We start from the raw sequence: 25,339 nt of genomic DNA, 5'->3' as shown, positions 1-25,339 counted from the left end.
CTGGCCATGTTATTTTGGCACTCGAGGCCGAAAATCCCACAAGCACCTCTTCATCAGAGTAAAAATAAAACAATAATATATTTTAAAAAACTATTACCTGCCCTTTGTGACGCCCAAAATCTGCTGCTTGAGGTGGCTGCCTCACTAACCTGCGTAGTGCTGGAGCTAGCCATGCCTCTTGATCTCCATGACTGAAAATAATATGAATACAAGTCTCAATTCTTCCTTTGAAAAAAATATTCTCTGTGACCATTTCACCTGAAAAAGAATCTTGTGTAACACAGAAACTTGCATTCTGTGGCCTCATTTCTGTTATATATGTAAAATATATTTTTTGTGGAAAAAATACTAATAAGAGCCTGGATATGACTTGGTGAACATCAGTTGATCCTATGAAATGAATTATTTCCTCACCCTGTGAATTTCCTCTCTCAGGCGTTGATTTGCAAATGGAACACTGAGATCAGGTTTCTTGTTTTGTTTTTGAAACTCAGGGCCCCTCCAGACTTGTGGTTTATTGTGGAACATGTCCTGCACATTAACAGTGCATTAATGGTGCCTTTATTTTGCTCCAGTTTGGTGATGCTTTCCCTAAACAGCCATTGTTGCTGCCTGGAGATGCTATAGGTAAAGGTAAAGGTACCCCTGACCGTTAGGTCCAGTCGCGGACGACTCTGGAGTTGCGGTGCTCATCACGCTTTACTGGCCGAGGGAGACGGCGTTTGTCTGCAGACAGCTTCTGGGTCATGTGGCCAGCATGACTAAGCCGCTTCTGGCAAACCACAGCAGCGTATGGAAACGCTGTTTACCTTCCCCCCGGAGTAGTACCTATTTATCTACTTGCACTTTGATGTGCTTTTGAACTGTTAGGTGGGCAGGAGCTGGGACCGAACAACGGGAGCTCACCCCACCGCGGGGATTTGAACCTCCAACCTTCTGATCGGCAAGCACTAGGCTCAGTGGTTTAGAGCACAGCGCCACCCGCGTCCCTGGAGATGCTATAGCGGAGCAGAAATTAACCTAAACATTTGTCATATAAAAACTTGCAGGACTTCATCAGGAAGTTATTGGACATGCACTGATTTGAAATGAAGCAGCGGGGCCACCCCTTTGCCTGCCCAAATAGTACTGAAAGTGGGATCACATCATGTGACCCAACCTGATAGCATCACAAGCCGAAACCGTCCCAAATGTGCAATGAAAAAGACGTCTGGAGGAGCCCTCATTGGATTTCGGCGAACCAGATTTTAAAAAATTGCGCGGGGAGTACACGGGCGGGATTTTAATGACAACGATGTCGTGGGACTATCCCCCCCCCCCCCACACACACAACCCACAGCCTTGCGGGCACGAAGAGCACCGCTTGGAACTTAGTACGGGCGATTCCCTGCGAAAGCTGGCCAGGTGCTCGCGCGTTCCCAAGAGCCAGTGAATGAGAAACGCGCGCCCTCCGATGGACAGCCGACGGCGGCAGGCTGAAGCAGCAGCCCGCGGCACGTAGGGAGGCTGCAAAAGGGAACGGAGAAGTTTTCCTGTTGCAGCTTGCACCGCTTGGGAACAAGTCCTGCAGCCTCCTGAACTACACTCCCGGGCCTGGAAAGACGCTTCCCGCAAACGGGGGAAGGGGAGGCCCGGATCCAGCGGCGCCCTACCAAAAGACCGGAGGGGGGCACAGCCTGTATCCCACCCTCGGCTTGCGTAGGCTGAAGGAAGCTGCCTGGGCCTGATAAGCGTTTTGCAATCTGCCTGCTGAGGAAAACGGCGCGGGGCGGACGATTTGTGCACAGATACGTCTGCACGCCTAGATTTCGGCTTCCCGGGAAAAGGGGGGCGGAGAGCGCTAGGCGGCGCAGCGGGTGCTCTTACCTTTACTTGGAAGAGAGTCCTCCTCGGATTAAGCGGGGTGCTTTACAGGTAAGCGAGTGGGCCAAGGGCATTTTAAGATACCCCCCCCCCCAACCCAATTATTTTTGCTTTAACCCTTAACGAGTGTGGTGAAATATCTCTTACAGCCTTTTCTTTTTGACATATAATAATGCGGTGATAGTTCGCCACAAGGGGCTTGTACTGTACAGGGAGTTGTTTTGAGCAAAAACAGCCTGTGCATTAGAGGCGACGCTCAGAGCAACCTTGTGTTGAGCTGTCGGCCACGGACACAGGGTGATTTGAAGTTTCCTTAGTCAAGATTTGTCTACTCCTTTTCCGCTGTAGAGTTTGAATGATCCTACTGGAAGTTGCCTTTGTGCAAAAGAACAACTCCTTTAACTGTCACGTGATAAATCAAAGATTTAAAAAAATTGGAAATGAGGTTACTCAAATTTTGGCTTTATGCTACCAAAATTTCTCAGTTGCTGCATTACCACTGAGAAACCTGTGCTTGCCAACAAAGACATTTCTGTGCTGCTGCCATTTGGTAGTATAGATCTTTGCAAGACAGGTTCTCCAGCACTGAGAGTCATGAAGGTGAAATGATCTGAGACAACCATCAAACCCTGCGTTGATGTACCTGTTGGCAAAATGCAAACTCCACCATCCCACTGGTTCTTGCATAAATGAACTTCATTGTGAATGAAACTATTAAAATAGTTTGTTGCATCTAACACTGCTTAGTGTAGTTACAGGTACGTAGCCGTGTTGGTCTGCCATAGTCAAAACAAAATAAAAAATAAAAAAATTCCTTCCAGTAGGTCTCTAAGGTGCTACTGGAAGGAATTTTTTTTTATTTTTTATTTTGTACTGCTTAGTATAACCATGTGTTTTTAGAAATGCAATCAGATAGTTGGTGTTCTTACAGTCCCATGAACAAAATTGTGTAAATTTGTTAAGTACTATAAATATGTCAACAAATTCCACATGAATCTAAGAGAATTTTTGCATGGATGCCTCAAGTAACAATTATAATATAGGCAAATTTGCAGTTAAAATGCATAAAACCGATGGCTACTGAAGACCTTTGGTCATGTGACAATAAACCAATAGGTCATTATACCAAAAAAAGATTGGGAACCACTGGCGTATAAGATTGCAGCCTTCATCTCTTGAGTTTGGGCAAAGTAGGGTTACTGCTCCTCAGAGAACTTTTTTTTACTGCTTTTTCTGGGGGAAATGTGCCACTTTTAGAAATGTATTGGTTTCAGAGAATGAAATCCGTAAAATAACATAATGAATGAGCACAGTGCGTCACATTGTATAACTGGAATGGCTTCAATGCTGATGACATTTAAAATCAAGATGGTGTGTGGGCACACTCATCTGAGAAGTCTTTAATTACTGAGTTAATATGTTTATCGGTACATATCAGGGGTGCTTCAACATGCTGTTTGGATGCTTTCAGAGCCACACCCAGAGCACAAGGAAAGTGCTCTCCTCTGTTGCAGATTGGGGGGGATGTGTCTAGGGTGAGTTCTTTGTACCTGGATTCTGCCAGTCTGAGACAGAAGCAAGGGAGCACAACAGGGATGGGGAACATGATACCCTCTAGATTTGCCCCACCAAACTCAAGTCTTCCCTTAGCTGTCAGTTTCACCCTTGTAGAATTCAGCAGGGACAAGGATGGAGACAAAACAAGACTTAGTTGGCAGCACCTGCCATTGGCTCTGGTGCCAACTACTGTTGGGTTCCCAGCATTCCACCCTACCAGTCCCAGTGGGCACTCACCACCATTTTGTGTTTTCATCCACGATGCCATTCAAGGAAAGAAGGGGTCCTTCTTTGGAGGGTGTGATTGTTGTCCTTGGTGGTGCTCATATTTGTTTCCTCTCTCCTGTACCGAAAGCAATGGCCTTGCTCCACATCATCGTCCTATTGCTGGTGGCTGGGCTGTGCATGGGCCAGGACTTCCCTTTCAGGGACCCCACATTGCCTTGGGAGGAGCGGCTGGACGACCTGGTTAACAGGCTGACATTGGATGAGATGATACTGCAGGTACAAGAAAGACTTTTTGACCATTTGACAGAGGTGGCAGGGCAGAGCAGGTGTGGGGAGGCCTGGCAAAGGGCATCAAAGCTGCAGGAAGGGAGGAGGGCTGGTTTGGAATTGTAAGGAACATCAGATTGCTGCTGGATGGACCAAAGGACCATTGAGTCCTGCAGCTTCTTTCTCATAATGGCCAACAGATGCTTCCGGGAAGTCCATAAGCTGGAATTTAAGGCAATAGCTTCACCCTCCTGCAGCACACACAATAACTAGGATTTAGTTGTACACTCTCTAAGAACATGGAGGTCCTTCTTAGATCTCATGGCCAATTGCAATGAAATAGAAAGCCTGGATAGCTCAGTTGGCTAGAGTTGCTGATAATGCTAAGGTTCAATCCCTGTATGAGACAGTTGCATATACCTGCATTGTAAAGGGTTGGACTAGATCAGAGGTCGGCAACCTACGGCCTGTGGGCCTCCTGGAACCGCCCACAGCCATTCCGTGGATCAGCGTGGGAGTTCCGCACATCCCCCCCCCAAAATGCAGCCATAGGCCAATTGCCCACAAAGGATTGAGGCCATTTGCAGCGCCCCATGCTGGAGCCTGCTGCTTGCCGTCTCCTCCCGTGCCTCCTCCACTGCTGCCGCCACTGCCAGCCCAGCACAGGAGCCGAAGCTCCAGCTGCAGGGCGAGTGCTCCAGCCCCCCACCAGAGCTTCCTCCTGCCTCCACTGCTGCTGCCGCTGCCAGCCCAACACAGGAGCCAAAGCTCCAGCTGCAGGGCGAGCGCTCCAGCCCCCTTGCCGGAGCTTCCTCTGTTGCCGCTGCCACCTCCGCCGTTAGCCCCTGCGCAACACACAGGTAAGCTGTATGTTTTTTCTTTATTTTTTAATACAGTGGTACCTCTGGTTATGTACTTAATTCGTTCCGGAGGTCTGTTCTTAACCTGAAACTGTTCTTAACCTGAAGCACCACTTTAGCTAATGGGACCTCCTGCTGCGCCGCCAGAGCACGATTTCTGTTCTTATCCTGAAGCAAAGTTCTTAACCTGAAGCGTTGTTTCTGGGTTAGTGGAGTATGTAACCCGAGGTACCACTGTATTGGATCTGTTGGATGGGTTCTGTGTGTGGCCTGTGAGCTTCCATGGCATTTTTTCACCAGTCATTTTAATTGTACTAATAGCCATTTTCAATCCCTAGGAAATTATGTCCAAAAAAAGAAAAGTTGACGCTGAGTGCAGGGTCTTCAACGAACAGCGGACTTATGATTACTTCTTCATACAGTGCAAAGAAAAAGCTGTAAAGTGGTACCTCGGGTTAAGAACTTAATTTGTTCTGGAAGTCCGTTCTTAACCTGAAACTGTTCTTAACCTGAGGTACCACTTTAGCTAATGAGGCCTCCCACTGCTGCTGCTGCCGCCGCGCTGCCACCATGCGATTTCTGTTCTCATCCTGAAGCAAAGTTCTTAACCCAAGGTACTATTTCTGGGTTAGTGGAAACTGTAACCTGAAGTGTCTGTAACCCGAGGTACCACTGTATGCCTAGTCTGCCAAAAATCAATGGCTGTCTTCAAGGTGCCCAATTTGTGTCGACACTACAAAAGTTTCCACCAAGCTAAATACTCTGGTTTGGTTGTTGAATTGAGAAAAACTGAAATATCAAAACTGAAAACTGGCTTGACAAGTTAGCAAAATAATTTTGTGAAGCAAAACCAAGAAAATATTTCATAATTGCAAGCAAGTTATGAGGTTTCCAAGCCTCTGGCAAACCCTTCGTAGAGGCAGATTTTATTAAAGAATGCCTTCTTTCTGCTTCCAAAGCAATGTGTCCAGAGAAGACTGATTTATTTTTAACACTGAGTCTTTCAGCACATACAGTTACACGTAGGATTACAGAAATGGGGCGAAATTTGCATCAACAGTTGCAAAACTCCTCGGAAAAACTTGATTATTTTTCATTGGCACTTGATGAAAGCACAGATGTTTGGGATTCAGCACAATTTCTGATTTTCATTCATGGGACAAATTATAATTTCAAAGTCAAAGAGGAGCTTGCTGCACTGCAAAACATCCATGGAACAACAACAGGAGATGTTATCTTTCAAAAAGTTTGCCAAACTGTGCGTGATTTGGAGCTGGGCTGGGCAAAACTAGCCAGTGTCACAACTGATGGTGCTCCTAGCATGGTGGGATCTATGAGAGGAGTGGTTGCACGCATCAACCAAGAAATGGACAGACACAACCATCCACATCCAATAACCATACACTGCCTCATCCATCAACAAGTGCTGTGCTGTAAAAAAAAAATCCCTGAAGTTGGACTCTGTCATGAAAACTGTGGTATCTTGTGTTAACTTCATTAGATCTCATGCACTTAAACACAGACAGTTTCAGGAATTTCTGTCTAAGTTACATGTTGACCATGAAGATATTCCGTACCGCACATAAGTCCGTTGGCTGAGTCAAGGGAGAGTTTTGAAACGTTTTTATGACTTACTTCCTTATGTTTATGATTTTATGCTTATGAAAGGCAAAGAAGTCCCCGAGCTCCAAGATGCAGAATGGAAATGGCTGCTTGCCTTTCTGACAGACGTAACAGAAATACTCAACACTTTCAATCTTCAACTACTACAAGGGGAAGCTCATCTGTGATATGTTTCCACATGTGAAAGCGTTTCAAGTTAAATTGAACCTCCTCATTAAACAAGTGAAGGAGCAAAACTTCTGCCATCTCCCCACAACTCAAAACATGTCGGCAGGAAAACCAGCAGTTGCATTCCGAGAAGAAACGTGTGGATTTACTGGAAATTTTGCAAAAGGAGTTTCAAACTCGATTTAAAGAGCTTCACATCCATGAGAAGGGCATACCTCTTTTCCGGAACCCATTTTCTGCGGACATTGAAACTGCTGATCCAATTTTCCAAATGGAGTTGGCGGAACTACAGACTTGTGACTCTCTGAGAGACGCATTCAGATCAAACAGCCTCACAAATTTCTATGCATCTCTCCCCTCTGAGGCATATCTGAATCTCAGGAACCATGCACTCAGATTTGCAACCATCTTTGGCAACACCTATGTCTGTGAGCAGACTTTTTCAAGAATGAAACACCTGAAATCTCCAACCAGATCCAGACTAACAGATGGACACTTGCATCACTTGCTACAAATAGCAGTGACTAATATGGAACCGGATATCAACCATCTCGTCAGCCAAATGCAGGCTCAAACTTCCCATTGAAATAATTATAAGTTTTATTAAAGTTTTATTTATTAAAACCGTTCTTTATTTTAAATATTGTGTTGTTTTCCTGTTTTTTGTGCACTACAAGATATGTGCAGTGTGCATAGGAATTCATTAATCCCCCCCCAAAAAATAGCCCCGCCCACCACAAGGTCTAGGGCCGGTGGACCGGCCCACGGCTCAAAAAGGTTGCCTACCCCTGGATTAGACGGTCCTCATGTTACCTTCCAACTCTACAATCCAACATGATAGAAATCTATAAAACTATGCATAGTGCAGAGCAAATGGGTAGATAAAAAGTTTTCCTCCTTCTCTCTTAACACAGACAAAAGGAAGTACTTCTTCACACAACACATAACTATGAAACTCGCTCCCACAAAGTGTAGTGATTAATGGCCAACACAAATTCACAGAGAATAGGGCTATCAGTGGCTCCTTAACCATGTTGGAGGCAGTTCTGAATGCTAGTTGCTGGAAACTGCAGAAGGAAAGAGTGCTGTTGCACTCAGGTCCTGCTTGTGGGTTTCCCGGAGGCATCTGGTTGGCAACTGTGGTATTGAACTAGATGGGCCACCGGCCTGATCCAGGAGGCTCTTATCTTATCGGCCGCATTCCCTGGCAGACAGACCCATTATGTAACTGGTGGGATGTAGTAAGGCATGTAATCCTTAACCCAATGGAATGGGCCATTCAGCTCCTCTGGGCTCCACATTTTTATGGAATGTCCCGGGGAGTGTAGAGAGAGGCCAGGAGGGCCACATTTGGCCCCAGGACCTGAGGTTTCCTACCCTTCTGATGCATCTTTACTTGGGAGTACGTCTAATTGGATTCAGTTGGACTTACTTCTGAGTAAACATGCATGGGAGTGGGCTATCAATGTTGCAAGCCTCGTTAATTTGGAATAGCAACCACCTTATGATTGCCTTAGCATAGACAGAATTGATTCCCTGCTTCTCTCACAAGTGTGGGTTGAAAGGAGGGAGGAAAATCTACCACTGGTTACTTGGTGTTTAGAAGCATTTAATATGCACTCAGTGGTCTAGCGGAAGTTGCCATCCCAGTGCACAAAGGAATCAGCCCTTTGGGATTCCCTGAGCTGTAAGCTTAATGCCACCTCATTGCAAAACAAAGACCAGGTAGGGAAGAGTTCTGAGGGGCTGCCTCATCTGCTGACTGGCGCTGTGGCTTGTTCACCCACAGATGGCAAGAGGAGGGGCAGAGGGCAACAGCCCAGCGCCACCCATTAAACGACTGGGCATTGGGCCCTACAGCTGGAACACGGAGTGCCTGCGTGGAGACGTTGCGGCCCCAGGATGGGCAACTGCTTTCCCCCAGGCCCTGGGCTTGGCTGCCTCCTTCAGGTATGGCTGCTGTTGAAAGGTGGGTCTTGGCTGTTGCTTATCCTAGGTTCCCCTTGATTCCCTTTGAACCTACTCTACTAGTGTCCCATTTTCGCCCCAACAGAGTTGCTGGGGCTCTGTCCCCTGGGGGCCCATTGGGGCTTTGCCATGGTCCTGCCTTGCTGAGTGGCAGACCACCATGAGCCGCCATTTTTCATTTCCCAGTGTGCTTTGTAGGAACTTGCCCCGTTATACCGATGAAATTAGGCAAGCACCTTTCTGGCATTTTTTCTGGCACCTTATAAAAATGTTTTTGTTTTTCCAAGCCTACTCAGATATCCAAAGCTAACATGCATTTTAAAGTGTGATTTTCTTTTGCGATCATTTATATTTTCAACTATTGATGTTATTGATATTTGGAATTACTTTTAGATCAGCTTGTTTTTTAACTTTTGACTTTCATAGATCATTTTAATGTATTTTTAAATGTTTCCTGTAAGCTGCTTTAGAGAAATGTTGTTTTTAAAAATAAAATAAAAATCACTTTCTGAGGGATTTTTTTGAAATTTAAAATGGCAGTTGCCCAGCATGCGGAGGGGTCCCTTGAGTGCAGGAAGGGACCCTAAAAATGCAATGTACTGAGGGCTCCTTCATCTCTGGAGCCAATCCTGGCCTCGTTCTCCATTCACACCATCTCAGCTCTTCCTAAAATTGCTGCCTGAAAATTACTCTTCTAATTATTAGAAATGGTTGCTGGTATAAGAGAAGCAATTCTACTTGGTTGCCAACTGTCTTCTCCCCCTCCTGAAGTAAGGTTCCTGAATGACACAAAGCCCTGTCAGATGGCAACCCGGCCTCCATTTCTGTCAGTTGCAAGAGGCAGCATCATTTCCCCCCCCCCCAGAGAATTTAAGTTTATTTGAAAGAGGAATCACTTCTTGAGATGTGTGCACACATTCCCTTGTCACCTCTAGTAAACAGGTTTTGTATAATTTCAAAAGCCAGGTGGATCAGAGGCTGAAGAAGGAATAAAGAAATATGGGTGCCTCTTGAAAACCAGATTCAACCCTCTGAAAAAAAAAATGTTTTCTAGCCTCACTGAGGTAGTCAATCTATTCCAAGGCCCCTTAAAAAAAATGCTGGTGGGAAGCTGACGTGATTTAAATGCCCCTCCATATAGCCAGTGTGGTGTAATTGGACTAGGAAAAGGGATAAAATCCTCACATAGTTCTGAAACTCAGTTGTGAGGACATTTTTGCCTCAAGCATTCAGTCAAACAGGACCTAAAATGTCTCCTGAAGTGCCTCAGCTCAGACATAGGTTTGCCCCACCCCCACCCCAGCCTCTGCCTTCAGCTTCAATAGCAACTTGCTAGATCAAAATGGCCTTTTTGACTTCCTCTCCACTGCTGCTTCTCTTTGCTGACAGCCCTGAGCTCATCTATCGCGTGGCCAATGCCACAGCCACTGAGGTCCGTGCCAAACACAACTACTTCATCTCCGTTGGTAACTACGACGACCACACTGGCCTGAGCTGCTTCAGCCCTGTGTTAAACATTATGAGGCACCCACTGTGGGGCAGAAACCAGGTATGAACGGTTTAGGAAATGGGGACTTCACAGCTGGGAGAGCAGGGCCAAGGGAGGATACAGAGGGATGGGCAGACCTGTCCATTTCAGTTTCTCATTTTCTACTCTTAAGTTCAATTCTCCACATTTCTACATCAGTTTGTAATTTCCCTTCTAAAAAGTCCTGGCAGTAATTCATCAACGTTTTAGTGCGGATTTCTCCTAATATGAACCTTTTTGCAAAGCAATTTCCCCCAATATAATGCCTTTTTTGTATGCTGTTTTCACCAATACAAACATTTCTATGCACACTTTACACTAGCATGTGCATGTTTGTACACATTTCTTGGCTGGAAAACTGCACTTCAAAATTCAGAAAAGAACGAATTTCAAAGGATGGTTGTGTTTCTGTTCTTTTCTTGTTTCAGAAAGTGCAAATTAAGTAGGGCTGCCTTTAAATGAAAACTGAATCTCATTTATTCCCCATCCATAGTGGTGCCTAAAGTGGGCAATAAGAGCCAAATATGAATTATTGGGGAACACATGACATGTTTCTGGTCAAAGGTGTTACTCCTATTACCAAGCCTAGAGTACTGGGTTGGCTGCTACCGGTATTATTTCTAGATATTTTCATATTCTGTTTATTCTTTACTTACCGGTAATTTCGAAAGAATAAATAATTCAGGAATATGAGAAAACATGATTCTTAGCCCAAAAGAAGGGGAATTTTAAAAATGCAAGAAAAAATATGTTTGCTTGTTATTATTTATCAGAACCTCTGTACTGCTCAGCAAAAAAAAAAAAACCTAAGTGATGTACAGTTTAAGGAAATGCAAGAGACAAGAAATATAGAAAAATGTTGCTTGTTTTAAAATATTTTACCAAAATTCCAGTACTGCTTAAAATATGGATTCCAAGCTGTGTACGGTTCAAAAGCAATATAACAAAAATAAAACACAAACTAAACAGAACATCATAAATCAGTAATACAATATGCTAATTGGGTCACACCACAGGAGAAACCTGTGTAAGTAAAGAGGTCTAAATAAGTTTCTAAGATGTAATGCTGTTGGCATTTATCTAATTTACAAAGGGAGGGAATGACTGTGGCTCTGTCACCAGAAGTACCAGACAGCAGGTTCCTTTGTGGTGATGAAAGGTGTGGACACCAGGGACTGAGAGGAGGAGGAGGAGGGACATGTCACAGAGAGTTGGCATGACCCAAGTCTGTCTGTCTGTCTATTCTTCAGGAGACTTACGGAGAGGATCCATTCCTGACCAGGGAGCTGGGTGTGGCTTTTGTGACAGGGCTGCAGGGTGACCACCCCCGCTATGTCAAGGCCAGCGCTGGCTGCAAGCACTTTTCCGTCCATGGAGGTCCCGAGAACATCCCTGAGTCCCGTTTGTCCTTCGATGCTAAGGTCAGTGTGACTAGCAGGTTGGGAGCTTGGAGGTGGCAAGGGCTGAATGGAGGAGGCTTCCTTGTCCTGTGTGCTGGCTCATTCTCTCCCTCCCTGCTTCCGCCATCATCATTATCATTTATTTGTATGCCACATTTCCATAGTAAACTATGCTCAAGGCAGCTCACAATACAAAGAAGGTTACATACAGTGGGCCTGCCATTGATGCACAATTTGTTTATGTGATTGTGGCCTTAGGCTCGCGGCTGAAAAATAAATAAATGGAGCGAGGGGAAAACCTGCTACAGAAAGAGTCTTTTAGAGCTCTACACCTTGTTTTCCAGCCTCTGGGAAGGATGTGTGAGGCTCTGGGACTCTCCCAGAACCCTCGTACAACCTTCCCAAATGCCGATGAGGCAGAGGGCAAGGCCCACTCTGGAAAGATGAGGGTTGGTTAATTTGGTGGGTGGGTGGTTCTGGGGGGGGTTTCCTGCCTTTGCACATGGACCCCTGGAACAGAACCCTCACATAAGTGGTGGGCTCACTGCAACTCACTAATTTACAAGTTATAACAGAATTGAGATAATAAATTGGTTAATGAAACAATCTCATTAAGAAATATTCAATTAAATTAAACAACCTCCTTATAATTCATAATAATCATAGAATCATAGAGTTGGAAGGGACCACAAGGGTCATCTAGTCCAACACCCTGCAATGCAGAAATATTTTGCCCAACATGGAGCTCAAACCCACAACCCTGAGACTAAGAGCCTCATAAAAAGGTAAAGGGACCCCTGACCATTAGGTCCAGTCGTGTCCGACTCTCGGGTTGCAGCACTCATCTCGCATTACTGGCCGAGGAAGCCGGTGTACAACTTCCAGGTCATGTGGCCAGCATGACAAAGCCGCTTCTGGCGAACCAGAGCAGCGCATGGAAACGCCGTTCACCTTCCTGCCGGAGTGGTACCTAATTATCTACTTGCACTTTGATGTGCTTTCGAACTGCTAGGTGTGCAGGAGCTGGGACTGAGCAACGGGAGCTCACCCCGTCGCTGGGATTCAAACCGCCGACCTTCTGATCAGCAAGCCCTAGGCTCTGTGGTTTAACCCATACTCTTTACTAAAATTTGAATCACAAAAGCAGCAAAAATAATGCACCACTGAAATTAAATCTTGGCTCCAAAATCTTGAATCCCCTAAACCTCCCTTCCAAACTGTTGCTGCTTTGTGAGTGGAATTCAATCATATACCACATACACTGGGAGAGCCAGTGTGGTGTAGTGGTTAAGAGCAGTAGACTCGTAATCTGGTGAACCAGGTTCTTGTCCCCGCTTTTCCACATGCACCTTGGGCTAGTCACACTTCTCTGAAGTCCCTCAGGCTCACTCACCTCACAGAGTGTTTGTTGTGGGGGAGGAAGGGAAAGGAGATTGTTAGCCACTTTGAGACTCCTTCGGGTAGTGATAAAGCGGGATATCAAATCCAAATTATTCTTCTTCTTCTACCAGCAAATTTGGGTTGAGCAACAGAAGTTGATTTGGTGCTCTTGCACAACAAACAGCAGTGGGGTCCGTTCCCCCACTGCTGCTTCTGATCCCCATAGCTATTCCCCTCTGCTGGTGGGCAGAACTATGTGTTACATGCAGATTGCTCTGCACTCCCTAAGTTATCCTGCTGCTGTTTGATACAGTAAAGGGTGTTGTTATATTGCCAGTGTTCAACTAAGATGCAGCATCCAGTCTTGTTGACTTCTCTACACAGAATGGGGAGAATGACGCCATCTTGTTCTTTGCTTCAGGCGGCAAAATATCTCGGGCTGACCCTATTTCTAGGTGTCCTGGAATTTTGCCAACAATGCTTGGGGTGGTGGTGGTGGTATGCCAGGAGGGAGTGACATCTGTGCTCTGTACCAGGTGGAGGAGCGTGACTGGCGCATGACCTTCCTGCCTCAGTTTGAGGCCTGCGTACGGGCTGGAACCTTCAGCTTCATGTGCAGCTATAACAGGTATGTCTGGGTTCTCTCCCTAACTTTTGGATGGCAATGGGACATTAGGCTTGTGGCCCCCAAGGTTTCTCCCAAGTGAATGTGGCTGAAAAAGTTTCCCACCCCGAATTGTTGTTCGTCATTAGAGCAGGGGGCATACCAGCAATGTTTGCAACGCTTTTGAGCCTGATAGCTTTCTTTCTCGCCTCTCCCAGGATTAATGGAATCCCCGCCTGCGCTAACAAGAACCTGCTAACAGACATCCTGCGTGGAGAATGGGGCTTCCAGGGCTATGTGGTGAGCGATGAGGGAGCTGTGGAGCTGTTATGGCTTGGTCACAACTATACCCACAGCTTGCTGGAGTCTGCCATAGGTGAGCACTACCCAGCATTGACGTCTGGCTCTCAGCCCAGAGTGGGCAGCTCCCCATAACGAGGACGGGGTGAGAAATTAGATCCGGTTTGCACTTTAATGAGAACACGACCCATTTTGTAGTTCTTGGACCAATAATATGAATCAAAACACATTTATCTTTCAGAACCCACAGTGGTCTTAATTTTGCAACGCAGTTTTCCAATCAAACAGTTGGCATATGTCTGTCTTGGGAGCCAATGGAGGAGTATTGTGTACAAAATGGATTGTATTAGGAGAATGTGTGGGTAAATTTCTATATATTAGTGAAAATAACGTGCACAGAAGTACATTATATCAGGACGTCGCTTGCAAAATGGTGTACACTACTCAAAGCTGCATACCAGAATGTGTATATCTTATTAGAAATTAGAAACTTTAGTCTTAATGTAGAGAGGGCACCAAACAATCTATTATGTATTTCTGTGATTAATATTTTTGTCCCATTCTTTTGCTTGTAACACATCCAGAGGGGCGTATGTTTAAAAAAGATACAATGCAGTTAAGTTCAGCCAAGGAAAAGTTGTGTCTCTGAACTCTTGGACTATAATGATCCCATTCCTCTACCTCTCCTGCTGCAGCTTCTGTGAATGCCGGATGCAACCTGGAAGTTTCATACGGGATGCGGAACAATGCTTTCACGTTTATAGGCCAGGCTGTTGCCAAAGGCAACATCTCCTTCAAAGTAAGTGGTTCCACCCAAGAGGAACAAGGAGTGGGAAAAGTTCAGTGAGGGGTTCAGTGGATTCAGTTATTAAAAAGGTAAAGGGACCCCTGACCATTAGGTCCAGTCATGGACGACTCTGGGGTTGCAGCGCTCATCTCGCTTTACATGACAGCTTCCAGGTCATGTGGCCAGCATGACTAAGCCACTTCTTGTGAACCAGAGCAGCACATGGAGGCGCTGTTTACCTTCCCGCCGGAGCGGTACCTATTTATCTACTTGCTCTTTGTGCTTTTGAACTGCTAGGTTGGCAGGAGCAGGGACCGAGCAACGGGAGCTCACCCCGTTGTGGGGATTTGATCCAATTGCAGCTCACGCATGCCAAAATGTGAAATCATCCTATTTCCTAAAGAATATCCTGCAGATAGACAATGGCACCTGAGGAGCATGTTCCCTGTGTGAACATTTTAGTTATTTAGTTAAGATATTTAAATATTAAATATTGTGTCTCAAAGTAATTTACATAAAAGTACAGTGGTACCTCGGGTTAAGACCTTAATTCGTTCTGGAGGTCCGTTCTTAACCTGAAACTGTTCTTAACCTGAGGTACCACTTTAGCTAATGTGGCCTCCTGCTGCCGCTGTGCCACCACCGCCACACAATTTCTGTTCTCATCCTGAAGCAAAGTTATTAACCTGAGGTACTATTTCTGGGTTAGCGGAGTCTGTAACCTGAAGCGTCTGTAACCTGAAGCGTCTGTAACCCGAGGTACCACTGTAATACAAAATGCAAAACAGATTAAAACATTGGAAAATAGAAAAATTAGAACAGCATCCACAGTGCCTCCCCAAAAGACTCTTACCTCTTGCTCCAGAGAGACCTTGTGCTTGCTGGATGTTTTAGACCAGGGGTCAGCAACCTTTTCCAGCTGTGGGCCAGTCCACTGTTCCTCAGACCATGTGGTGGGCCGGACTATATTTTTTTGGGGGGGGGGGAATGAACGAATTCCTATGCCCAACAAATAACCCAGAGATGCATTTTAAATAAAAGGACACATTCTACTCATGTAAAAACACCAGGTAGGCCCCACAAATAACCCAGAGATGCATTTTAAATAAAAGGACACATTCTACTCATGTAAAAACACGCTGATTCCAAGACCATCCGTGGGCTGGATTGAGAAGGCGATTGTGCCGCTTCCAGCCCACAGGGCTTAGGCTGCCTACCCCTGTTTTAGACTAAGCTCCCATCAGCCCCAGCCAGCATGGCCAATGGTTAGGGATGATGGGAGTTGTATCCCAAAACAACTGGAGCATAGCTGTCAACCTTCCCCTTTTTTGCAGGAAATTCCCCTATCAGTACTATAGTCTATAGTATAGTACTGATACGGGAATTTCCCACAAAAAAGGGAAGGTTGACAGCTATGATCTGAAGGGCCGAGTTTGCCTATGCCTGCGGTAGGCTTAAATTAAAAAAACAAACACACACCTTTTGGGATCTTAAGAGCTGTGTAAGTTTCTGTAATATTGTACAGGCTCTTCAGTTATGTATGACATCAGGGGAAGGGGAGGTGAGCGAGGCTTGGCTGACATGGTTTCATGGGTTCCCCACCCTTTCCCTAGAAGTCTGTGGGAGTGAAGATCTTTCACCCATCTCCATCCTTCCATTACACTGCTGCTTCACTAGCCAGCTCTGTGCCTCTCCTCCCTCCTACTATCTCCTGCAGACAATCAGGGCCAGTGTCCGCCCACTTTTCCGCACCCGTATGCGCCTGGGTGAGTTTGACCCACCGACCATGAACCCCTACAATGCCCTGGGACTGGAGGACGTGCAGACGGAGGCCCACCGCCAGCTGGCTCTTGAAGCTGCCATTCATTCCTTTGTCCTGCTAAAAAACCAGCACGGGATGCTACCTCTTAAGGCCCCAGATGTGTCGAGGAAGGACTTTGCAGTAAGTGTTCACCAAGGGGTGGTGTGATGGGGAGGGCATCTCGCCCCTTGCTCATTCTCCATAGAGTTGCATCGCCTCTTGCAACACTGGAACATTCACTGTGTGGGACATCTTAATGAAGCAATCAAGGCTCATGGGGGGTGAGAATTCTCTTCCCTCCCACCCTGTGGAAATGGTTGAGTCCAGAATGCAGTCATTTGTCCAGGGGCAAGATTATGTGAGATGAGGGCCCGTAGTTCAGTGGTAGAGCACATTTATTGTATTCTTACTCTTTTTTTTCTTAGAATTTATATCCTGACCTTTGGGTGGCATGCAATGCCCTTGTTCCATTAGTTAGCACAATAATTTATGCCCTGTGCCCTCCCTAAAACTGCTGCAGATATTTGGGGGAACCCCTAGAACATATTTAGGGGGCACATGGGGTGGGGGAGGGGAGGGGAACTTTTTGTCATGCAAGCACAAATTCTTGCATTCACAATGGATGCAGCCCTTTGTCTGTAGAACTCAGGGCAGACTGCAGCAGAGAAACTAAATGCAGAACTCAGTATTGAAAGATTAAACTATTGATTTACTGCATTATGTGCTTTGCGTGCATTAAAGTTTCTGTTTCAAACCCTGCCATCTCTAGCTGAAGGGTGAAGAGAGGCCCTTGTCCCAAGTCCTTGAGGAATTGCTGACAGTCCTGGGCTCGGTGGACCTGAGTGCAACTGCACTGTGCCCACTTGTAATTTCCAGCAATTGGCTGGAATGGCAGTGACCAAGTTCTATTTTTCACATCAGGCCTCAACTCCTACATGTCAAGACACAACAAGTGCCCACTATTTGCACATTCCAAAAGCAATTGAAGACGTTTTTTGTTCCAACAGGCTTTCCCAGCTGGATAAATGGATGTTTTCCATGAGTGTCTACCTTGTGTGGTTTTAGTTCTGTTTCTCTGTCTGTGTGTTTTTAATTATCTTCAGTGTACATCACTTGGAAACTGTTGTTTGGAAGGTGATGAATAACTTAATAATGTTGCATAGCCCCTGGCCCTCCCACTCTCTAGATCGTCTGAATCCCATTGTGGCCCATAATTTCTTCTTGGCAGGTGGTTGGGCCCTTTGCTGACAATCCTAGTGTTCTCTTTGGGAACTATGCTCCAGTCCCAGATCCTCAGTACATCTATACACCCAGGTAAGTCCTGCAGAAACAGAGAGCCAGTGTGGTGTAGTGGTTAAGAGTGGTAGACTCGTAATCTGGGGAACCGGGTGCGTGTCTCTACTCCTCCACATGCAGCTGCTGGGTGACCTTGGGCTAGTCACACTTCTTTGAAGTCTCTCAGCCCCACTCACCTCACAGAGTGTTTGTTGTGGGGGGAGGAAGGGAAAGGAGAATGTTAGCCGCTTTGAGACTCCTTCGGGTAGTGAAAAGCGGGATATCAAATCCAAACTCTTCTTCTTCTTCTTCTCCTCCTCCCTCCTGATCCATCCTTAGAAGGCATTCCTGGTAGGATGCTGGACCAGCTATATCTTCATTTAGGTCCAATCTGCACCCTAGGCTTGGCCTTACTTTTTGCATGCAGAGTAGGGCCATCTTTGCCAGACAGATTCTGCAACAGATGACAAGAAATTATGATAATTTTCAAAAGGGACTGGAGTCCTTCAAGCTGATGATATGCTGTATGCCAGACCCATAACTGCACTTTAAGTAGGGCTGTCTCATGCACACATCCTTGTTTGATGCAAGAGCAAGGCTTGAGTAGATGCTGTTCCAGAGCTCAGAATGGCTCGCTGCATTTCCTATCCCATCCTTGATGGGATGACTTGCTTAGTTTTGCCAGTAGAACCACATCATGTGCATTTCAGAGTCAGAACCTCTCTCTGGAAATGAAGCTTTGAGTCCCTGAGCCCCAGGAAATCTGCATTCCCACACCCAGCACTCTGCTTTCCCCCTCCCACACCTGGCACTTATTTTTCCATTTTTATTCACTTTCCTCTTCTGCCTTTGTTTCAAAACAAAACAGAACCCCTAGTGTCAAGGCCAGCCCTTGGTAGCCAAACACTCTATTGAAAAGAAGCAAATAGTAATCTAGGGGTCAACAACCTAAGGCCCATGGGCCACAAGCAGCCCACGAGGGATCGTTTAACCAGCCCACAAGCCACCCCTGAACCAAGCCACCCACTCGGCGAGTCCCTGTGCACTGCGCAAAATCGGTGCAGCATGGCACAGGCACTTGCTTCTGCGTCGCTGGGAATCGTGTCTGTGCAGACGCCGAAAATCACGGGCGCATGTGCGATCTGGCCCACAAAGGGATCTCCGCTGGAGTGAACTGGCCCAGGTGAGGTAAACCTTGCTGAGCCCTGCTCTAATCGATATAGTGAATTGTAGCCACAGGCTTTGGGGGTACATGGTTCAAAAGTCCAAGAAGCTACTGTGGTGTAGTGGTTAAGAGCAGTAGACCCGTAATCTGGGGAACTGGGTTCGCGTCTCCGCTCCTCCACATGCAGCTGCTGGGTGACCTTGGGCTAGTCACACTTCTTTGAAGTCTCTCAGCCCCACTCACCTCACAGAGTGTTTGTTGTGGGGGAGGAAGGGAAAGGAGAATGTTAGCCGCTTTGAGACTCCTTCGGGTAATGATAAAGCGGGATATCAAATCCAAACTCTTCTTCTTCTTCTTCTTCTTCTTCTTCTTCTTCTTCTTCTTCTTCTTCTTCTGCCACCCCACGAGGCCAGACACAGCCCACCACCCTGTATGGCACCCTACACCCTACTACTCAGGGCAGTAAATATGTGGTGAGGGGTGTGTATATGTGTGTGTGTGTGTGTGAGTGTGTGTGTAAGGTTGGATGGGGCTAAGTTCCAGGCAGATCCCACTATGTGGCTGGTTTGGCTTTGCAGTCCATGGGTTATACGAGCAAAATCTAGATGTTTTTTGGCAGAGAACAAATACGCTTCCAGTGTTTGCCCTTAAGATACTGAGAGCTGTTCTCATCTCTGCCTGGTGCAGGAGGGGCCTGGCAACAATTGCGGCGAATGTCACCTTTGCCGCCGGATGTACCAATCCCATGTGCAGCTCCTATATGCCAGCCCAAGTGAAGGCCGTGGTAGAAGCAGCAGACATCGTGGTTGTGTGCCTGGGTATAGGTAAGCCCCTCATCTGGTGAAGAAAGAGGGTAAGAACACCACCATGCTTTTCCCTATGGTGCAACGCTCACTTCACGTGTTTAGTGGTAAGACTCAGGAGACCCATCTGCAAGCACTGAACAAGCCTGTGATTCTTTAGTTTTAATTCTCTGTCTATCACAGGGTGAGAAATCCATGTGCATTTTTATATACATACAAATGCATCCATGCCCACACAACTTGAGCTTATTTTCCTCTGTACAGTCAATTACATATAAAATCCCTTCCATGGCTTAGTCATGTGAAGAGGCCTCCCCAAGTTCAAGGACTGCACGCTCCTGCTCCTGACCTCACACAGCTTCCTTGGCCCCACCTCCGTGGACATCTGCAAAGGAAAGCCTACATGCATGCAAGATGCGCAAGATGCCAACCTGTGCAATTGGAGTTGAATGGCAGGGAAAGCCGTGTGCATAGAAGCCTGTGCATGTGCAGGCTTCCCCATCTATGTGTTTGTGCACAGACTCTGGGATTCTCTGCTGCTACCTTGTGTATTTGCTTGCATATTTGGCGGGTAGGGCTGTTGTCTATGCTGCATTTTGGATCTGCTAGTACTTTTTATGTTTCAGTTTATATTGATCTTTAAAGAGGAAGTCTTATTTCATCTGTGCTGCTCTAAAATGTGAATCTTTTTCACCGTATCTTTTGGAATCTAACTTTTCATTTAAAAATTAAAAAAATCCTTCCAGTAGCACCTTAGAGACCAACTACGTTTGTTCTTGGTATGAGCTTTCGTGTGCATGCACACTTCTTCAGATACCTGAAGAATACCTGAAGAAGTGTACATGCACACAAAAGCTCATACCAAGAACAAACTTAGCTGGTCTCTAAGGTGCTACTGGAATGATTGTTTTTTGTTTTGTTTTGTTTTTGACTATGGCAGACCAACACGGCTACCTACCTGTAACTTTTCATTTGTGATGCTTAGGAAGTTGTAAGCTGCTTAAAGGTTTTATTTGTGCCATGAAGCAGTACCTAAATAAATAAATGTTAAGTTTCCCATACTTGCCCAGCTGCCCACCATCTGCTAGAAAAATCTAAACCAAGAAAGGGGGGGACCTCTGTGGCCCTCCCAGATTTTCCCAACTCCTATCAGCCCCAACCAACATGGTCAGTGGTGATGGGAGCTGTGATCCACCAGTATGCGGAGGATTCCTCATCCATAGCAAAGACCTCAAGCCACTCCATCAGTGGAGCCTGGCTTCTCAGTAAGACTGATCTGTTGCTTTTGGAGAGTGGTACTTTGCCATTTTTCTCAAACTTTTGGAAAGGAGATTTTCAGAAAGGAGCCTCCTTGGTTTGCTTAGGATGAAGACAAGAGGGAAGGGAGTGCGTGGGCTCTGTTTAACATGCCTTCTAACTCCCTCTGCTCAGGAACTGATCTGGAGGCAGAAACCAAAGACCGGAAGGACTTGGCCTTGCCTGGCCACCAGCTGCAACTCCTTCAGGATGCTGTGGCCTGGGGTGAGCGTGATGTTTTTCCCCGAGGGGAGACTATATGAGGAGGAAGGGGGATGCCAAGGGCACTTGGTTGCACCAAGCACTATAGGAGGTGGGGCCTGCAGGTAACCCACAGCAAGCAGCCAGTCCAAACTCTTCTGTGGCTCATGGGCAGTTGTGAAATCGAGCTGTTTGGTGGTGGTGGTGGGGCTCCTTTGGCAATTGTTAGATTTACCCTTAGGAAGCTGCCAATGTTGAGTCAGGCGTTGGTCCATCTAGCTTAGTGTTGTCCAAATCGAGGGCTGCATTCCTTCTGGGATAATCAGTTTGGGGCCACATGCTGGCAGTGGGCTGGGTCAAAGGCAGCAGTGAGTGAGGCCCAGAGCCAAATGAGGACAGGGCCTGCTCCATTTCCATCTCTCTCCCTGCTGCCTTCTTCTCTCCCTCTTCCTTCCCAACCAGCAGGCTCTGGAGTACAGAAGAATTGCTCTCTCCAGAGGTCTCAACTGATAACTTGCAGAAGGCTTTTGAAAGTAGGTCATAGGTACTCCGAGGGCTACTGATGCTCACTGTTGGCTGCTCCTAGAGAGCTTCCTGGCTGAATAAGGATTTGAACCTTGGACTTGAAGTTCCATGCTCTCCAGAGTGTTGGGTTATGGCTCATTAAGGAGTGTTTGCACGCATGGCGTTGATTTGCCCTGTTTATTAATTGCTTAGGGCTTTGATTTCAGCTGCTGGACGTCCAGTGATTCTGCTGCTGTTCAACGCAGGCCCACTTGACGTGAGCTGGGCCAAGGCACAGGACAGCGTGGGAGCGATCTTAGCCTGTTTCTACCCAGCTCAGGCCACCGGCCTGGCTCTTGCCAAGGTGTTGGTGGGAGCTAAAGGGGCAAATCCTGCTGGCCGACTCCCTGCTACGTGGCCTGCAGGCATGCACCAGGTAAGATTAGGATGTCCAGAAATTTGTAGGTAAGACAATCCCTGCCCCCACAGATTTGCAGTTTAACAGACATGACATACAAGGGAAAAAAAGAGTAGGGAGGGAGGAGGGGTAAAGCAAGCTCAGGCACCAGTTCTTAAAGCAGGAATGATGTTTTGGCTCCATGGGCTAGATCCATACCAGTATCAGCCATGCTTTATGACATCACATGATAGACAGGTGGGTTGTCCCACTCACCTGTCAAAATCCCTTGTGGGGTTCCCAGCCACCCACCAGCCAGCTGGTTTGTGGGTACTTCGGAACCACAGCACAAGGGGCCTTGCTAGCCTTATGCTCAACACTTTGGGAAGCACAGAGCACTGGGATGGCAAAGCACTTTTTTGTCCCATCCTCTGGAGAAAGGAAAGAAGCCTGCATTTTATAGGCTTTATTTGCTATGCACCTGTTCTCTGAGCAAAATTTCAGCCTACAAGTGGGGTTTACATTCTGCTGCATTGGCTGCATGTGTGTATTCCTTCATGGCATCCAATGAAATATGAGCATGTTTTAAGGGTGTACATGAACCTGAGCCTTGCAAGCAGGAACTGAGCAGGAAAAGCAAATATCATTGTGGATTTTTGAGGACATGTTTGCTAAGACCCTTTACAGGCACCATGGGAATTACTGGCAAGCATACTGGTGTCCACAGGTGCAGCATTGGCGACCCCTGAGCTAAGATATACTCCTTGCTATTGGGTGTACCTTGTGCATTTCCCTCCATGTGCCTCCTCATTCAGATTGGCTTGGCCCATGGGCTTCTTCCCATCCCGTTCACTCATTTGTGGCCGTTATCACAGGTTCCACCAATGGAGAACTACACAATGGTTGGACGGACGTACCGCTACTATGGGGACGAGGCTCCGCTGTACCCCTTTGGCTATGGGCTCTCGTTTACCACCTTTCAATACAGCGACCTGGTGCTAGGTGCCGATGTTTTGCCCATTTGCGGTAACCTCAGCATCTCTGCAGTGGTGAAGAATGTGGGCTCCAGGGATGGTGAAGAGGTGAGGCAGCATGTGTGTATTTGCCCACAAACTGGGATAGCAGGGAGAAGAGGGAGGAATTCAACCATTGCCATAGAGCTATGGCAATCATTCCATCAGTGCAAGCTTTTTCAGATGGAAAATTCCCCCCCCCTCCGGTTGGAACAATCCACCCTCTCCTCCTGCTGCTGTTCTGGGGGTTCTCCTGATGTGTCCAAAGCCAATTTTCGGGTGGGGGAGGAAAGCCATACCATGTTAATGTAAGAATTTCTGCTTAACGGGACTAGGTGGTTGAATCCCTCCCAATAATATCTATATCTATATATTACTGATTTTCATGAGAAAACAATACAACGACAATATAGAAGTTAACAGAAGAGCAAGCAGTTGAAAAGCTTATGAGGATACCCAAAGCAGAAAACTTTAGATTCCAAATGACAGAGGATAGAGGCCACTTCAGTCAGTGTTCCACTGTCTCAGGAAGGCAGACGAATGATGGAGACCTTGTATATGCCCTTTAACATATTCCAGAAGTAAGCTCCAAGTAGCAGAAAAGTGAAATGGTTTTGCCTTTGGGCAGTTTTATGCTGAATGTCATTTTTTCTGCAAGTGGAATATGCAAAAGTCTCTGAAGCCATTGCTCAAACGTTTAGCTGACTGCCAGCTTCCAGGATTTTGCAATTTCTCGGTGAGCAGACAGTAGCAGGAAAGATATTAATGCGGTATGCCCCCATTCCTCATTGCCATCTATCCTGCCCAATATTTTAATGGGGAGCTTGGACCAATGATACCTAGGGCTATGTGTGTGTTCTGTGGTTCCTCTCAAGCATAGAAAAGGACTGTGGAATCTACATCCATTAAAAAAGCAAAGTTTCTAGCCCGTACGGCTGTGAAGATATGCTTGAAGTGTGTGAAATTCCTGGTGTGATCTTAGAAGCTAGAGAGATTTCTGAGCATGAGCCTGAAATTGGTTCCTGTTCCCTGCCCCAAGTGCGCTTGCAGCTCCTTACTGAATAGCAGGAGCCAGGAAGTGCCTTCAGCCACTTTGGTTTAATGAGATTGGGATGGATCTTCTGAGCTCAGTGTTGCTCTTCCTTATGATAAACAGAAGTAGAATAAACCATGCAAGAGAATCTATGTCAAAATGCATCATTTTATATAGGCCATGTATTTCAGATCTGGAACTAGTGGGTGAGGTGTTTTGGTGTCCTTGTCTCCAGGTAGATGGGACATTATCCCCATGTACCTGCCTTTTGTAGTTTGCAGTTCAGGCTACTTCCAAACAATGCCGCTGCCTCCACCACCAACACATGCATGGGTGGAAACTCCTAGAAGAAAGAGCCTTGGGGTTTTCTCCTCCTAACAGTTCCTTCCTTTTGCAGGTGGTGCAGCTCTACCTCCGCTGGGGAGGGGCATCCGTGCCAGTGCCACGCTGGCAGCTGGTTGGCTTCCGCCGGATTCCAGTGCCTGTGGGACATGCCGTGAAAGTACCCTTCCAGTTAGACTTCAGCCAGAGAGCCATCTGGGCTGGGGAGTGGCGCCTGGAGCCTGGCACTTTCACCCTTTTTGTTGGGGGGCAGCAGCCCTTCCAAGAAACCCGAGCCCCTTCTAACATCCTGCAAGCTGATTTTACAGTCTCCGGGGAGGCCTGCCGCACCGTCCAATGCTAGTCGTCGGAACAGATGAGGGAGGAGCCCCCTGAAAGGCAAAAGGGCATCTCACTAGGTCAGGCCATGTATATATGAGATGAGTTTCTGCATTAAGAAAAATGTGCAGGAGGAGGGAGAGACTGTGAGGCCCTATGAACTGTGGGAGAGGGTAATATCCCTCTGGATATACGCCAGCCTTGTTTTTGTGGCCTGCGTGGCAAGAACTGTTTTCAGTGGAGCACTGGTGAGGCTGGGGCTAATCTGGAGAAGAAGGCTCTGAGATAACAGAAGGTTGTTCTCTGAAAGGATGATGACAGTTTGATTTTTAAAGTCATTGATCATGTCTTCAGCTAGCTTTGCTAAAACTGAATAGGCAATAAAGGGCTCAAATAGCAGCAAGCGGAGGATGCTTGAAAGATGCTTGTTTTGGTCCGATCTCATGTGTCATAGGCACCTGGAGGTGGAGTTTGGGGCACTTACATCCACTGCAACTGGTAAGGCAGAAAGCAGGAAAGCCAGCAGTTTTTCTTCTTTGGTGATCACTCATAGCCGAGTAAGATTGTCTTCCATGAACACGGTCTTAGCGGTGTGTCCGTAGGTGACTGTGGAGGCCAATTCTGGATCCACACGTCCTTCCACAGTGGGGACATAGGT

The 25,339-nt window shown here is 46.7% G+C and overlaps 1 protein-coding gene across 1 annotated transcript; it reads left to right on the top strand.

The window, feature by feature from the left end:
* Positions 1-1,813: 1,813 nt before the first annotated feature.
* On the top strand, positions 1,814-25,104 carry LOC117051369 (probable beta-D-xylosidase 5). The gene is made up of 15 exons (XM_033157699.1): positions 1,814-1,914; positions 3,776-3,924; positions 8,356-8,516; positions 9,924-10,083; positions 11,313-11,483; positions 13,379-13,470; positions 13,665-13,822; positions 14,442-14,545; positions 16,251-16,475; positions 17,563-17,648; positions 19,462-19,598; positions 21,009-21,098; positions 21,806-22,014; positions 22,851-23,057; positions 24,419-25,104. The coding sequence occupies exons 2-15, from the start codon at positions 3,778-3,780 to the stop codon at positions 24,704-24,706; spliced, it is 2,235 nt and encodes a 744-aa protein (XP_033013590.1). The 5' UTR covers positions 1,814-1,914; positions 3,776-3,777; the 3' UTR covers positions 24,707-25,104.
* The last annotated feature ends 235 nt before the right edge of the window (positions 25,105-25,339 follow it).

Source organism: Lacerta agilis, chromosome 8 (assembly GCF_009819535.1).
Source record: "Lacerta agilis isolate rLacAgi1 chromosome 8, rLacAgi1.pri, whole genome shotgun sequence".
Classification (NCBI taxonomy): Eukaryota; Metazoa; Chordata; class Lepidosauria; order Squamata; family Lacertidae; genus Lacerta; species Lacerta agilis.
The sequence above is the reverse complement of the archived record's forward strand: the minus strand, read 5'-3'. Positions and strand labels throughout refer to the sequence as shown.